Source organism: Cornus florida, unplaced genomic scaffold, assembly GCF_030987335.1.
Source record: "Cornus florida cultivar Cherokee Brave unplaced genomic scaffold, ASM3098733v1 CherokeeBrave_3.0.0_Hap2_Chr03, whole genome shotgun sequence".
NCBI classification, from domain to species: domain Eukaryota; kingdom Viridiplantae; phylum Streptophyta; class Magnoliopsida; order Cornales; family Cornaceae; genus Cornus; species Cornus florida.
In genome coordinates, this window is record NW_026775573.1 from 37,896,824 (window position 1) to 37,911,573 (window position 14,750).

General features: G+C 36.4%; 2 protein-coding genes across 2 annotated transcripts; both read right to left on the minus strand.

Annotated features, from left to right (window-relative positions):
- Window positions 1-1,049: 1,049 nt before the first annotated feature.
- On the minus strand, window positions 1,050-6,181 carry LOC132298745 (receptor-like serine/threonine-protein kinase SD1-7). The gene is made up of 6 exons (XM_059795117.1): window positions 5,235-6,181; window positions 2,737-2,838; window positions 2,474-2,643; window positions 2,197-2,407; window positions 1,616-1,766; window positions 1,050-1,500 (listed from the first exon to the last, which is right to left on the minus strand). Exons 5-6 carry the CDS (start codon window positions 1,757-1,759, stop codon window positions 1,192-1,194), a joined length of 453 nt encoding a protein of 150 aa, XP_059651100.1. The 5' UTR covers window positions 1,760-1,766; window positions 2,197-2,407; window positions 2,474-2,643; window positions 2,737-2,838; window positions 5,235-6,181; the 3' UTR covers window positions 1,050-1,191.
- LOC132301461 (G-type lectin S-receptor-like serine/threonine-protein kinase CES101) lies at window positions 2,192-5,562 on the minus strand. The gene is made up of 3 exons (XM_059798711.1): window positions 5,235-5,562; window positions 2,474-2,643; window positions 2,192-2,407 (listed from the first exon to the last, which is right to left on the minus strand). Exons 1-3 carry the CDS (start codon window positions 5,560-5,562, stop codon window positions 2,192-2,194), a joined length of 714 nt encoding a protein of 237 aa, XP_059654694.1.
- Window positions 6,182-14,750: the final 8,569 nt, after the last annotated feature.

Genomic DNA, 14,750 nt, shown 5'->3' on the forward strand with positions numbered 1-14,750 from the left:
ATATTGATATTTGATATTTTGATTGTGTGGTGAGCAAGTTGTTGTACGAAAGTCGGTGCATTCTCTTATATGTGTTTCTGTCTTGTGACTTAGGTAAGCAGTATAGAAAGAGTGAGTGAGCCGAGAGCGTAGAATTGCAGAGAGTGAGTTTTGAGAAAAAACAAAGGAGCCGAGAGTCTGTAGAGGTGGTCTTGGAGCTTGAAGCTTTAATGATCAGCGGGGAATAATTTTTTTCAGTGTAGGGTTCTCTATATCTTGAATGGGTTGGGGTAGTTTTGCTTTAAATGGTTTTATTAAATGTTTTGATTAAATGCATATTTATTTTGTTTATACTCACCTGTATATGTTTATTTTGTGAAGCTGTTTTATTAAACCTCCATGAAATTCTTGTTATGGTTTTTCTTACTGGGATTTTTTGTCTCATCACCCTCCAGTTTCAAGTACCGAAGATGAACGGGGATCATTAGATTCGGTCTTAGGCTGAAGAGTTGGCGTTATAGGATTTATTTTATTTATTTGGAGATTTTTTTGTGTATTTGAGGAAATTGATTTTGTATAAAAGAGGGAATTATTTTTATGATCTTGGGTGTATTTTTCGATCTATTTAGATTTGTATAAATTGAGGATTTTTTTTAGAAAATCCGGGGTGTGACAGCAAGCACTCCAGAATCAATCTTTTTGAACTTTTCAAATGTTTGTGAAAAAGAGACCTTTATATGTATATCTGTTAGAAACCAAAGTGATAACACAAGAAGTAACAAGAACTTCAGGCATGAATCTTATTAGGACGGAGCTTTGGTTGAACATTAATCTAGAATTAGAGTTATGGTTAATTCTACAATCCCATAATTAATTATTTTATGAAGAATCTTGAGACCAATATAAAATTCAACTAACTTGCACCATATATTCAAATTAATGTTTTCAATTGGCAATTCATAATGCCAAAGATCACAAGCTTCTGAGCACAATGTGACCTTACAGGTTTGGTACCAATCATGATTGATGAATAAATATTAGCAAAGAAGTACAGTGCTTAAATAGAAGCATTTCAAATCTACAAAAACTAATAGTGATTGAGAAATAAGATATCCTAAGATAAAATAAAAAAAGATGACTAATCTAAACTACCTTATAAACAGAGTCAGATACATACTGCAAATATGTTTGGTCCAGAAACCATTGGTACCTTTACCTAGCTTCCATCTCTGAAATTGTTACATCATTCAAAGAACAAATATTTCCCATGCCTTGGGAAGTATCTGCCTCTAGCACATTCCCACCAATGAAAAAGGTTGGTTGTTTTGGTGTAGAAAGTGGTGCAGTTTCCTTAGTGAGCATAAAAACAACATCTGACATGGTTGGTTTATCTATTGGATTATCTTGTACACATACGAGACCTACATGAATGCATCTCAGCACTTCATTACCTTGAAATAAATTGTCCAATGTTGGGTCTGCAAGCTCTAATCCTCTATTTTCTCTCCACAATTCCCATGCCTGAAATATATACAATATCACAGGAAAAATCATGATATGTCAAACTTTGAGTATAAATCTAATAATTTTGACCAGAAAACTAGAGACAAAATTAAGATTCAGTTAAGGAACTTACATATCCTATAAGGTTGAGTGGGCGTTCAGAATGATAGCAACTATGATTCTTCTTCCCACTTATAATCTCAAGCAACAACACTCCAAAGCTAAACACGTCAGACTTAATTGAAAAAATACCCTCCATTGCATACTCCGGAGACATGTCACCACTGTATCAGTAGTCAAGGAAATTTTTAGTACTTTAAGACATACAAATAAAATATGTTTGTGACATTACTTGTAGATGTAATATTTACTCACTATGTTCCGACAACACTTTTTGTGTTTGCTTTATATTCATTCTCCCCAAATATTCTAGCCAAGCCAAAATCTGATATTTTTGTGTTCATTTTTTTATCGAGTAATATATTACTGGCTTTTAAATCCCTATGGATTATTCTCAATCTTGAATACTTGTGAAGGTAAAGAAGTCCTTGAGCAATCCCTTCGATGATGTTGATACGATTTTTCCAATCTAAGGATGACTTTTTACTAAGATCAGTACAAGAAATTTGTAGAGTGCATATATACACACACACATGAGCTTTTGGTTGATAATCTACATTATGGGGAAAACTCAAATTACTGAAAATTGCTAACCGAATAAGAAGGAATCCAGGCTTTTCTTGGGCATGTACTCATAGATTAGCAGCTTTTCATCCCCTTCAATGGAACATCCCAAAAGCCTAACAAGATTATTGTGTTGGAGCTTGACAATGAGTAAAATCTCATTCTTGAACTCCACTAATCCTTGTCCTGAACTCCTTGAAAGCCTTTTTATGGCCACGACTTGTCCATCAGGAAAGTTTCCCTGAGATATGGTAAAAAATTATGATATATATCTAATCATTTTGATGAGAGGGTCTCCAGAATTTACCTTATAAACAGGTCCAAAACCACCCTCTCCAAGCTTATTTTTATCTGAAAAATTGTTTGTAGCAACCACTATGCTTTGGAAGTTGAATACTTGCAACTCATGGTCCTTCTTGGTGTCCTTATATTTTGTAGGAACTCCGAGCTCAAACAATATTTTTGTTTTTTTCTTATCTGTTAGATTTACATTGAAGAATAAGACATTGAGAAGTGATTAGCAATCATATTAGAGTGGCAAAATATCATTTTTAGGTCATGAGAAATTACCTTTTTTTACCCTTCTTAATCTTAAATAGCAAAAGTAGCAGAATAAAATTGTAACTAGAGCTCCTCCAAACGCGATGGCAAACCATTTCCACCACTTCATGACTGTATAGACAAACAAACAATTATTGGTATTCAATACTGGCAGTTGTGTTTTACATGCTTCTTTAAATATGAAGTACACAACAGTATGCTATGCATTTTGTTTTGGTGCGTAAAATGAGAAGTACATTGCCAAGTTGCATCAACATATATTACTGTAACATCACACTTTGGAGCTAAAAAGGATAGATATACGGGGTGAGCAATTTCTGGCATGCATGTGAACAATTTTTGGCGTGCCTGTGATTTCTCAAAAAACTGTCCAGACTCGGATGGATTTCAATATTCTGAATATATATGTTGAAGATGAAGGCATCAGTGTTAAGCCTCCAACGGCTATATTGATGGAGGGTAAAGATGACTGGAACTCAATCATGTCTTGTATGTTATTTCATTAACAAAAGGCTCCTAGTTCCGGTGGTAAACTCTATTGCTATGAAACTTATGGAGATTTGATGGCTTGCTAGAGGTATTGTGCATTGAAAATGGACATTTCTTCCTCAAATTCTCAAATGAAGACATGGATGGGGTTCTCGATAGGGGCCCTGGCACTTTCTAGATAGACACATTATCTTAAAGAAGTGGCATTTTGGTCTTCAGTCCAGTGCGAGAAGATTGAGAAGGTCCCTATATGGGTTAAAGCAAATGGAAGTTAGGAAAGCCATTGGAATGCATAACATCAACCTTCTTTGTATTGTGGAGACCAAAGTTAGGAGGGCCAACATGGAAAGAATGTTATACTCTTGCTAAAATGGGTGGAATGTTATCCACAACTATGACCGGTCTACAAAGGTAGAATCTTGGTTTGCTTGAACCCTAGTGTTTTTAATGTCCACGAGATTAACAAGTCACACCAAATTATTACTTGTTCTATTCGGTCGATAAATAACTAGTTTTCTGATGTTGTTTTTGGTAGGATATGTCCCAAATGGTTGAAGATTGCAGAGTTTTGAAGAAGTCCGACCGGTTGCACTTTTGTGGACCAGTCGCACTTTCTCGGCTGTGGAGTTCTATAGAGTTCAACCGGTCCCACTTTTGTGGACCGGTCGTACTTTCTCAGTTGTGAAGTTCTACAAAGTCCAACCGATCGCACTTGTCTGAAAGTTACGGGATTTGTTTTCATGTATGAGAATTTTCTCCTAAGGAATGTAAAACACTAAACACCAAAAATAAAAGGAATTCGAATCAGTCTAAACTTTTGACAAAATTGTAGAAATATTCAAAATTGGTCAAAAACAATTTCTGAATCCTAAACGATAGAATTTGGCTGAAAAGCAGCTTAAGTTTTGTGAGTTAGGCCGTTTCCAATTAGAGTAGGGTCTTGTCGGGTCAAAATGGAGTCAATGTACTTGTCAAAACTACTCCGAAAAACTGTGTCAACCCACCTGTTTGGCCTTTTGGCTGTTTGAATGAGCTTAGAAATCATCAGCAACCTGTTCTACATTAGGGTGGATTCAGTGTGTAATGCAGCAAGCCCTATTTGGGTCAATCTACACTTAGTTGAGGCCTTAGAAACGAACAAAGCTTCCGAGAAATCAACACTCACTACTGCTAGGGGGTGTTACTCATAACCAAATTAACTTGAAATAGACACCTTAGCCATCCACAATTTTTCCAGTGGAGGATGGAGAGTGGAGGCTTCTTACATGGCAGACACTTCTAACAATAGGTTCCTTCTAAAGACGCAAAAAACTAGTATTACCAACTAAATGGGGTGCTACGTGACCCATTATATTATTTTGCACCTGCACGTGAGAATCAAACATAAATCCTCATGGAGAATGGAGGCTTCTTACATAACACACATTTCTAACATTAGGTTGCTTCCACAGACACTAAAAACCAGTATTACCAGCAGGGGTGCTACCTGACCCATTACATTATTTTGCACTTGCACCTGAAAATCGAACATAAATTCAGTTCAAACTTTTTTTGTAGCAAATACTTATTTGTGCTATTGAACGAGTAACTAATGGAAGATTTAGCTAATTCAAGGACACTTGGAACATAATATCTGAGGATGCAAGAAACCTCTCTTCTTATTAGGAAAGTCCTTCTTACACTCCAAACAATATGCATCTTTCTCTTTCTCTCACTTCTATTTATAGAAGTGTACATTTGCCCTAAAAACTTTATCTCAACTCTTGGTGCTATACCAAGGTGCAATCCTCAAAACCAAGTCACTTGTAAACTCCGGGGCACTACACCAAGGTGGAAAACCAGATTCACAGCGATTTTGGAACATGAGGAACCTCTAGAGTTAGCCTGGAATGACTATGAAGAAGCAAAAAACAAGGAAAAGAGCATAGACCAGCCAACAATCTATAGTGATCATGAACCTTACCTTATGAATATATGAGTTATAATTAAACAAGAGCAACAAGATTAGGGGCACATACCAGTTCCGCTTTGAGTCCCATTACACACCGATGAATAAGGTTGATCCGCGCAGTAGCATGTAAACAAATTGGAAATTGAATCATGCCCACATTGCCCACCAGATTGGATACATTGGCTGCAGGATGTATCATTTGTCTTCCACAGCAACCCAAAACCACCGTCAAGAGCTGCTTCAATACTTATTGAAGGTGGAGTGCTAGTTAAATTATCAACTGCTGATTGATAAACTTGAACTATGGTTATGTTACTGCACGTTGACGCTTCACTATTGCTATTGGTGCTTGAATAGGACACATAATAGCCGACGTTGCTGCTATTACCGTTCATTGTGCAATCAAAACGTTAGACAGTACCGGTTGTGTTTGGCCCGGAGTCAAAGGGCAACCATAGTACAGAGTCAAGTTCTGGGTATCGGAAGAATAGCTGAAGAGATTGGAATCCAAGGTAGCATTATAGAGATTTCTTGGACAAACATTATTCCAGAAATCCTCTCTAGCAACTGTGAGAGTCTGTGCTGTGTTTTCGATTCCTAGCACTCGGTATGTTGTTGACAGAATTTTGAGCAGTGTGGCATTTTCTTGGCAACTTAGCTCGAAACCTGGGTAACCACAGTACTCAGGTCGATTCTCTCCCCAGAAAGGATAGACAATGCTCCTAAGGTTTCCACACCGAAGGAACTGATCACGGCAGGCCATAAATTGCTCATCATCGGCACAAAGACATTTAGGGGCGTGAAGTAAAATGAAGATCACGAACATAAAGATTAGAAAGGAGGTTGGGAAGAGATGGGGACGCATTTTTCAGAGAGAGATGAGCTATGAAAATTTGAAGCTACCTAAATTCATAGAGGAGATGGAGTACTAACTACTACATTTCAAATTCATAGAGGGGAAGGGGAACTGCTCAATTTTGAATATTCTTTTCTCGTCAACTGTTATATTTCTTGTCAATTGTTAAAACAAGAAAAATGACCCTTGAAAAAGTTGAGCAATTTTGTTGAAAATTATGCAGAGAGAGAAAGATCAAAGTAGGGGATAGACATTGATGAGTCTTACATGAAAGATAATATATTATCTAGGATACGACATACACCACATGTTAGTTATGCCATACACCGCATGTTAGTTATGTCTTGAATTGATGGCACTGGGTCCAATTGAGTTTGATTGTTTACGTTTGATTTTGTTTTTTTTGGGAATTTTATTCCTAGCATAGTTTATTAACGTGGGTAGTGGACATGTATAGGTCATAGGAATACAGATATTTTGTTTTTGTTTTTGTTTTTCAGTGTGGAAGGGAGAAAATATTTGTTGATGTGGGGTCAGTGTTTGGGTCTCACAAGTCTGCAGGCATTTGTTTGTTTTTGGGCTAATTTTTTTATTTTTTTTTTGGTTTTTTCAGTGTGGAAGGGAGAAAATATTTGTTGATGTGGGGTCAGTGTTTTGGTCTCACAAGTCTGCATGCATTTGTTAGTTTTTGTGCTAATTTTTTTTTTCTAAATAATTTTTATTGCTAAGTTGGCCTCTTTTCTTAGTCACATCGCTCATATAAGTTGGCTTTTAGAGTAATGATATTTTTTTTCCAAAGTATTGGTGAAGAAAATAAGTCCGAATTTGACTTGGCAGCTTCAATCCATTACACATAAACTGCATCTTAAAAAAAAGAAAAAATGAACTCTCTCACCACAATAAATGTTTCATATTTTCCATGTTAAGGTAAAACTTTAAGTTACTCAAAATATTTACTATTAGGTCAGTGGTTAATTTTATGTTGTATTTGGTATGCAGGAATAGAATAGAATACAAGAACGGAATTCAAGTATGGAATGTAAGTGAGTGAAATGAGAATGGGAAAGAAATAGAATGATCATTCTCTTTTTATTGTTTGGTTCTAAATATGAAATGCGTAGGAATGGAATGCTAATAATCATTCTAGTGATAATTTAAAATTTAAAATAGAATGAATGCCCCACTTAGTGACAAATATATATTAAATTAACAAAATAACATTCTTTTCTAATGTTTTTTTTTTAAAAAGAAATCACGGCAGTAGTAGATGGCGGTGATGATGGTGGTGGAGGTGGAAAGTGATAGTGGTGTAAGTGGTGGTGTTAGAAAGAAGCGGTGGTGGAAGGTGCTAATAGTGGTGGTGGCTGAAGGCGGCAGTGGTGTTGGTGGAAGGCGGTTGCAGTGGCGGTGGTGGAAGTAGTGGTAGTCATGGTGGAAGCAAGGATGTTTGCGAAAACCGGACGCCAAGGAGTCGTTTTGTGTCCGTGGCGATAATGGGATATAGAGGGAACGTAGGGAGACTGCCCTATGCGTGGTTAAGTTAATTAGGCCCCAAATGATGCTAAGGAGTTGCCTTAGGTTAGGGATAATTACCCAATCTTTTTCTCATGGTGCCCGGGAGTTGCCTTGGACCGGGTTACATTAACGGTTTGACGGTTGTTGTGATTGGCAAAAGTTTTGGAAATAGGGAATGACATGGCATAACATTGGCATTGCACAACCTTGCATTTATTGTGCTTGGATTGTATGGTGATGAGTATGTGATAATTTTCCCTAAATTAAGTATGATCCTATCTTCTATATCCTATGCTTTGTAGGCGATTCACGTGATCATTAAGGAGTGCTTTTTATGCACTTCCTACTGAGCCGTCGTGCTCACCCTTTATCATCATATTTTAGCTTATAGCAAGGGCATAATTGAAGGAGGACCCTCATAAGCTTAGTTAGGGTCAATGATTACATTCTTCTTTGTAAATCTTTGTATTTAATGATTAAACTTAGTTAAAGATTTGTAAAACATTTGTAATTGAGGCATTATGAGCCTTAACTTGCCACCATATTCTTTTGGTATCAATTTGATGTAAACTTAAGTCATGTAATGTCAACTAATGCAAGTATGAACCATGTTGCTAGTTTGGAACGATTTGAATATATAAAGATTCACATGATGCCCATATTGATGTTTAATGCAAATTAATGATTGACTATATATACTTGTTGTGAGTCGGCAGGACATTGAAGGTCAAAATAACCAAATGAAGCAATGAAAATAGGTTTCGGGGGCACAAAGGGCAAAGAGCCCCATTTTTTGGGTAGTGATGAGCGCTCGTCCGACATTGGGTCTGCGCGTGGTGTGCAATTGTGCGTGTAAGGGCGCACTAGGGGGATGTCCTACGAGCGTTTGTAAGATGCAGACAAGCGATCATAGGACATAGACGAGCGCTCATTATTAGACTTTAGCTACTGTTTTTTTTTTTTTTTTTACCTCCTTCGTTTACTTCGAGCCTCTTCGTGTGGGTCCAACATGGCCTTTAGGATGTACGGGACCCAATGGCCGCTCCCGGTTACGAGTTGAATGGTCCAAAATGTCATTTTTACCCTTTTTATCTATAAAACGGGCAACTTTGAACCAAATTATTTTCTTTCAATTCCAAATGACTTGTTATGACTTAGAAGGTTATTATAAGATCCCCAATGCACTGCACGAAATTACCCTTTTTACCCTAATTGAACCGGTTTAAGGATTAAGTCGTTTCGTTTAATCGTAAGTGATTCATATTGGTTAGCAATGAGTATTATGACATTATCATGGCCTTTAGTGCACGGTATTGGTCAAATAGACCATTTTACCCTTTGGTGGTTTCGGGTCAGGTTAGGACCCGGTTAGTGTTTCGGACCCCAGGTTTGGGTCGTTACAAAATTAGTATCAGAGCTCTAGGTTTGACCACCTAGGGACGACCGGAATGGGTAGACGGGTATTGGTGGAGCATGTGGTATTGGATTGTGTATATGTACCGTACATAGAATTTTTATTTATTTTTATTTTTTGTATTGTAATGGAATGGATAATGATAAAACATGCTCTATATAATTTCGTGTTAATTGTTTAAGTTAAAAAGCATATTACAATGAGAAGTATGATTATGTGTTAAGTGCTACGCATACTATGTGTTATATGTGTTTTACTTGACGAGCATGTTATGCGTTGTTGCCTACTTGTCATGCAAGTGTATGTGTTGTTGCTATAGGTCCTATGCTATTTATCTAGTTTGTCTATGCATAGTTGAGTAGGTGTTGCATCTTTGTCATGATTTGGCATATGTGAGCGTGAACAATGTGGTTAGTGTCATCTTTTGTAGTTCGGATCGACTTTAGTACGTTGTCATTAGAGGTCTTAAATGTGTTGTCATTAAAAGTCTTAAAGTCATATATTATCTTTCCCCGGTATAGTGGTTGAATTCTTTGGATGATGAGCTGGTAGAGCTATATGTGTGGGTCATAGATTTTTTATGTTAGCCATGATATTATAGGCACAAATCATGGTATGTGACTTACCATATTATCTGAGATATGATAGCCACAAATCATAAATTTGACTTTATTTACGCATATATCTAGACATGAAATATGCAATAATTTTATTCAGTTTCCTTTATTGTAATATTAACATGTACTCTTTAGTATATAAATATGAGAGTTGTGAATGAGTGTATTTACACATCATTCATGCCTTTACGCAATTCTCTCATTTTTCTTCTTTTTATATTTTTACTTGGTATTAGAGCCAGGGTGGTTCGACTGCAATACGGGCATTGCGAGTTCGGCACCACCCATTCAGGAATGGTTTAAGGTCACATCACCCATCTGGAGGTGTCGAGTAGGCAGGTGTTCCGACCTCAATGAGGACGTTGCGAATTTGGCACCACCTATTCAGAAATGGTCTGAGGAGACATAGTTGTTTCTTTTTATGGTCTGATGAGACATTGTTGGTTCTTTCATCTATATTAAACATATGTATGAAGGGGAATGGTCTGAGGAGAGATTGTTGATTATTCTATCTACATATTTTAAACATGTATATGAAGGGAAATGGTTTGAGGAGATATTATTGGTTGTTTACGGTCTGAGGAGACATGTTTGGTTGTTTCTGGTCTGAGGAGACATTGTTAAATGTTTATGGTCTAAGGAGACATTTTAATTTGTTGATCGGCACTTCATTTGATAGAAAAACATCATTAATTAGATTTGCATGCGTTAGCAAGACCGTGTTTAAGGATGCATTGTGCAAGTTGGCAATCACATCCACACACCAACTTGAAGGGAGTGTTAGCCATGATATTATAGGCACAAATCATGGGATGTAACTTACCATATTATCTAAGATATGATAGCCACAAATCATGATTTGACTTTATTTACGCATATATCTAGGCATGGAATATGCAATAATTTTATTCAGTTTCCTTTATTGTAATATTAACATGTGCTCTTTTTAGTATATTAATATGAGAGTTAAGAATGAGTGTATTTGTATATCATTTAAGCCTTTACGTAATTCTCTCATTTATCTTCTTTTTATATTTCTACTCTTTCCGTGTAACCAAATTTGGTTAGAGGTTGTGGGACGTGTGTAGTACTTGTGGTATGTGACTTAAGGAAGAATTGACTATTAAGAGAAGAGTGTGGTTGAGAAAGGTAGGTTTCCATCACTGATGGTCGTGTTGGAATTAGGACACGGTGTCCTACTTAGATTTTCATCTTTGGAAGACAGGAGGTTTCAAGTTGAGATTAACCTTAAGTACTGTAATGATCTTGATTTTTCCCTTTTTTCATTTTCTGGAATTTTTTTTTTTTTTTTTTCTGAATTATTTTCGTTTCGTCTCGTTTTGCGTTCCAGACACTACAAGGTGTGCCGGGTGAGTTGCAAGAGTCAGTTAGGGCATTTCCTTAAGTTCAGGACTCTTGAAAATGCATTGGTTGTCATTTCGGCATTTTTTTCATTTTTCGGGCCAGGAGGTCCGAGGTGGGGCCCATTATTGGAGTCGTTGAGCACGAGAATTGTGTTTTGGGTTCATTGCATTTCATCTATTATTATTTAATGCATTTTTTTATGTGGATATATGGTTATTTATGTGGTTGTAATTTATGTTTAGTGTTTATATATTTTTATAATGAGATAAAAAGATATTTTTGTACAGTAGACCCCACATGTCTAAGGCTTGTTCCAAATATATCATTTTGTCCATCATTTTTGGCATCTTCATTTCCCTATCATGTAGCTTTTTGGTCTCTCTCAATGGTGCAAACTTTCTCTCACTAAAACCTTATATTTCAAGCCTTTGATCTTCATTTTCCACTTGGTTTTGAACTTTTCCATAGAAGGCAAAGTTGACGAACGCGTTAAGGGATTCATTTTGATCAGAGTTGATCATGACTTAACCATTCTTGGAATTTCAAATTTTTGGACTGAATTTGGGGTTTTCTTCATTTCTTGAGGTAGAGGTGTTCTAATCCATACCTTTTTTAATATTAGTGAATTTTCCCCTTTAATGTGATTATAAGCATGCTTAATTTGATTATTTTGCCCATGTCTTTGAGGATTTTGTGTTTAATTGGGCTTTATGTGACTATGTGGCTGAAAATATATATTTCTTGGAATGATGTGATGAAGCATGTAAAACTGAAAATTATTGTTGCATTGTATATGTATAAATTGCTGAAATTTCATTTTTTTATTTTAGAAATGAAATATGTCTACTATGTTGGATGTGTTGGGTTTGTTATATGAAAGTGTGATGTGATTTATTTCTAGAAATTTTGTAAAGGCATATTATGTTGTTGTTATTAATCTCAAATTATGAATATTGTATAATGTCATGATTGTATATGGTGTGACGACCCTGATTTTACAAGCCAGTACGTCTTGTGATGACCTGAAAGTTGATCCGAAACGGATCCGAAATGCGGAAGCAAAAACATAAGCAAGGTTTATAGGGATATACATCGTCCCTAAGACACCTAAGCGACTGCCCATCAGGCCACGGAACTTAACGAGAACGTAAACAGAAGCAATGGTTGAAAATAGACCAAGTATGGCCCCAAGGGCAAAATGGTCCTTTCACATAGAAAACGAAGTATCTAGAACCGTACATCATCCCTAAGACACAAACGTGACTCCCTAAGAAGTCACGGAACTCAAAGAGACAAGATGCGGAAAACTAGGGTTAAAAACGACAATGTTTAACCCTAGGGGCAAAATAGTCATTTAAAAAAAAAATAGGTGTTACCAAGCACACCATTGGATAGACAACGAAAAATTAATAATGTAATATTTTCAATTTTTACCATTTTCTATTTTCTGGAATTTTTAGATTTTTAGAAGGTAATTTCGTTTTTTTTGGTTTTACGTGCCAGACACCATGGGGTGTGCCGATTGTGTCTAAGAGTTGGTTGGGGCATTCTATTGATTTCAGGACTCTTGGAAATGCAATGGTTGTCATTTCGTCTTTTTTTCATTTCTCGGGCCGGAGGTCCCATGTGGGACCCACTACCGGAATTCTTGTGCACGGGGGTTGTGTCACCAGTCAATTGCATTTCTTACATTTTTATTTTTATGCATGACCTTTAGTTGTTTATTAAACTGTGTGGTTAGAATTTAATTTGTATGTGCATATATATATATATATATATATATATATATATATATATATATATATATATATAAAAGGAAGATATTTTATGTTTGTGGTGCCCACCCCCATTTTTATCATTTTATTGGCCAATAGGCCATTATAGGCTCTCATTTTTCTCTCCCTCCCATCCGATACTCTCTCTCTCTCTTTTTCTTTTTTATCTTTTTCCTTTCTACTCAATTTCAAGCCTTGATTTTGATCTAGCCTTTGGGAATTTGATAGTGCCGTTTAAGACAAAGTTGAGGAGCTCGTTGAGACCTTCAATTTGATCGGAGCCAAGTCCCGTTTGGCTAACCTAGGGATTTCAAAAATTTGGGCATTTTTGGGGCTTTTGCTTCTAAGTTGAAGTAGGGGTTTCTAAGCCATGAATTCTTTGACTTTTGTGAGTTGTTTCTCTATAATTTGTTGTATAGCATGCTTAATTTGTGTAAGTTTCTTGCAAAATAGCTTAAATGTTATATATGAAGTGTATGGCCATGTGTTAATTGATTTATCATGAAAATACATGTTTAAGTGATAGTATTACATGCCAATGGTGTTTAAATTACTATGTATTAGTTGAAATTGTATGAAAATGTATGTTTAAGTGATGGTATTTCATGTATATTGTTTTTAAGTTGCTAGATTTTGTAATATGGAAGCATGTCAATCATTTTTAGAAATTTTCCTACAATGAATGTTGTGATGTTAATGTTAATACTTGTTGGATATGAAATTTTCTATTGGCATGGCATGAAAAGCATGGTACATTCATGCATGACATGGGGTAAGAAAATGGAAAATATGATTTGAAAAGGAAAGAAAATGATTTTTGGGAAAAAGGTTTTGAAAGAGGCTTGCGAAACCCCGGTCGCCTAGGAGTTATCTAGGGTCTGTGGCGTTAGTGTGATCTAGAGGGAACTGGGGAGACATCCCTAGCGTGGTTGAGTTACCTGGGCCCCAAATAACTCTATGGAGTTGCCATAGGTCAGGGACAGTTAGCCAATCCTTTTCTTGTGTCGCCATAGAGTTACCATGGGATGGGTTGCATTAATGGTTGGAAATGATGACGGATAAATGTTTTGAAATGGGGAGCGACATTGCATACCATTGCATTCTATAGCGTGGTATGATTTGATGAGGGTTTTGATGTATTGTTGTTGGAATTGTTGCTATGTTTTCCCTTCCGATTAAGTATAACCCCTCTTTCCTTTTCAAATGCTTTGTATGAATTCACGGGGTCACAAGAGGTGTGTCTTAGGCACCTTCTACTGAGCTTTATGCTCACCCTTATTATATTAACATTTTTCAGGAAATAGGGGTTGCCTTGGAGTTTCTAACAGGTGTTTGATGACTTCTATTGAAACTTTGGGACATTATATGTGTAGCATTTTTACTTGAATTTAATACATGTAAATCCTTATATATTTGTCCATGTAAGATTCATGGTGTAAATTGTAATTGATGCATAAGGAGGCCATGAGGCCATTTTGAATTAAATTGAATGTTACTCATACCTTTTCCTTATAAGTATGATTGGGAATTTTCATGTTCAAGCCTTATATCGGGGTTATAGGATGTTTTATGTTGAGTTTAAATCTTAGTTCATGGCCATGGTTGATGCCAAGGAGGTTCCAAGGTCCCATGCACTTGCAGTAGCCAATTTCAGGCTTCCTAGGTGGGGAGCCGGCTCCCTCTGGAAGAAAACCGGCTTTTTTTTTGTCTAGTAGCCTCTTTTCATCAAAATCATAGCATGGAGCCTGCTCCTTTGGAGTGGAGTATGCTCATTTGGAATAGAACCTCCTCTTTTGGAATAGAGCATGCTCCTTTGGAGTGAGTGGAGCTTGTTCCTTTGGAGTGGTGCCGGCTACCTTGCTGCTTGTCTTTTATTTATTTATTTATTTATTTTTATTTTTTTTATTCAGACCTTGGATGGCTATAACTTTCCTATTTCAAATCCAAATGGGTTCATTCTTGAGTCAAATTTCAAGTATTTTTAGTCAGTTTTCCAATGAAATTAATTTCACTCAAAAATTCAAATCGTAAATAGAGTTAT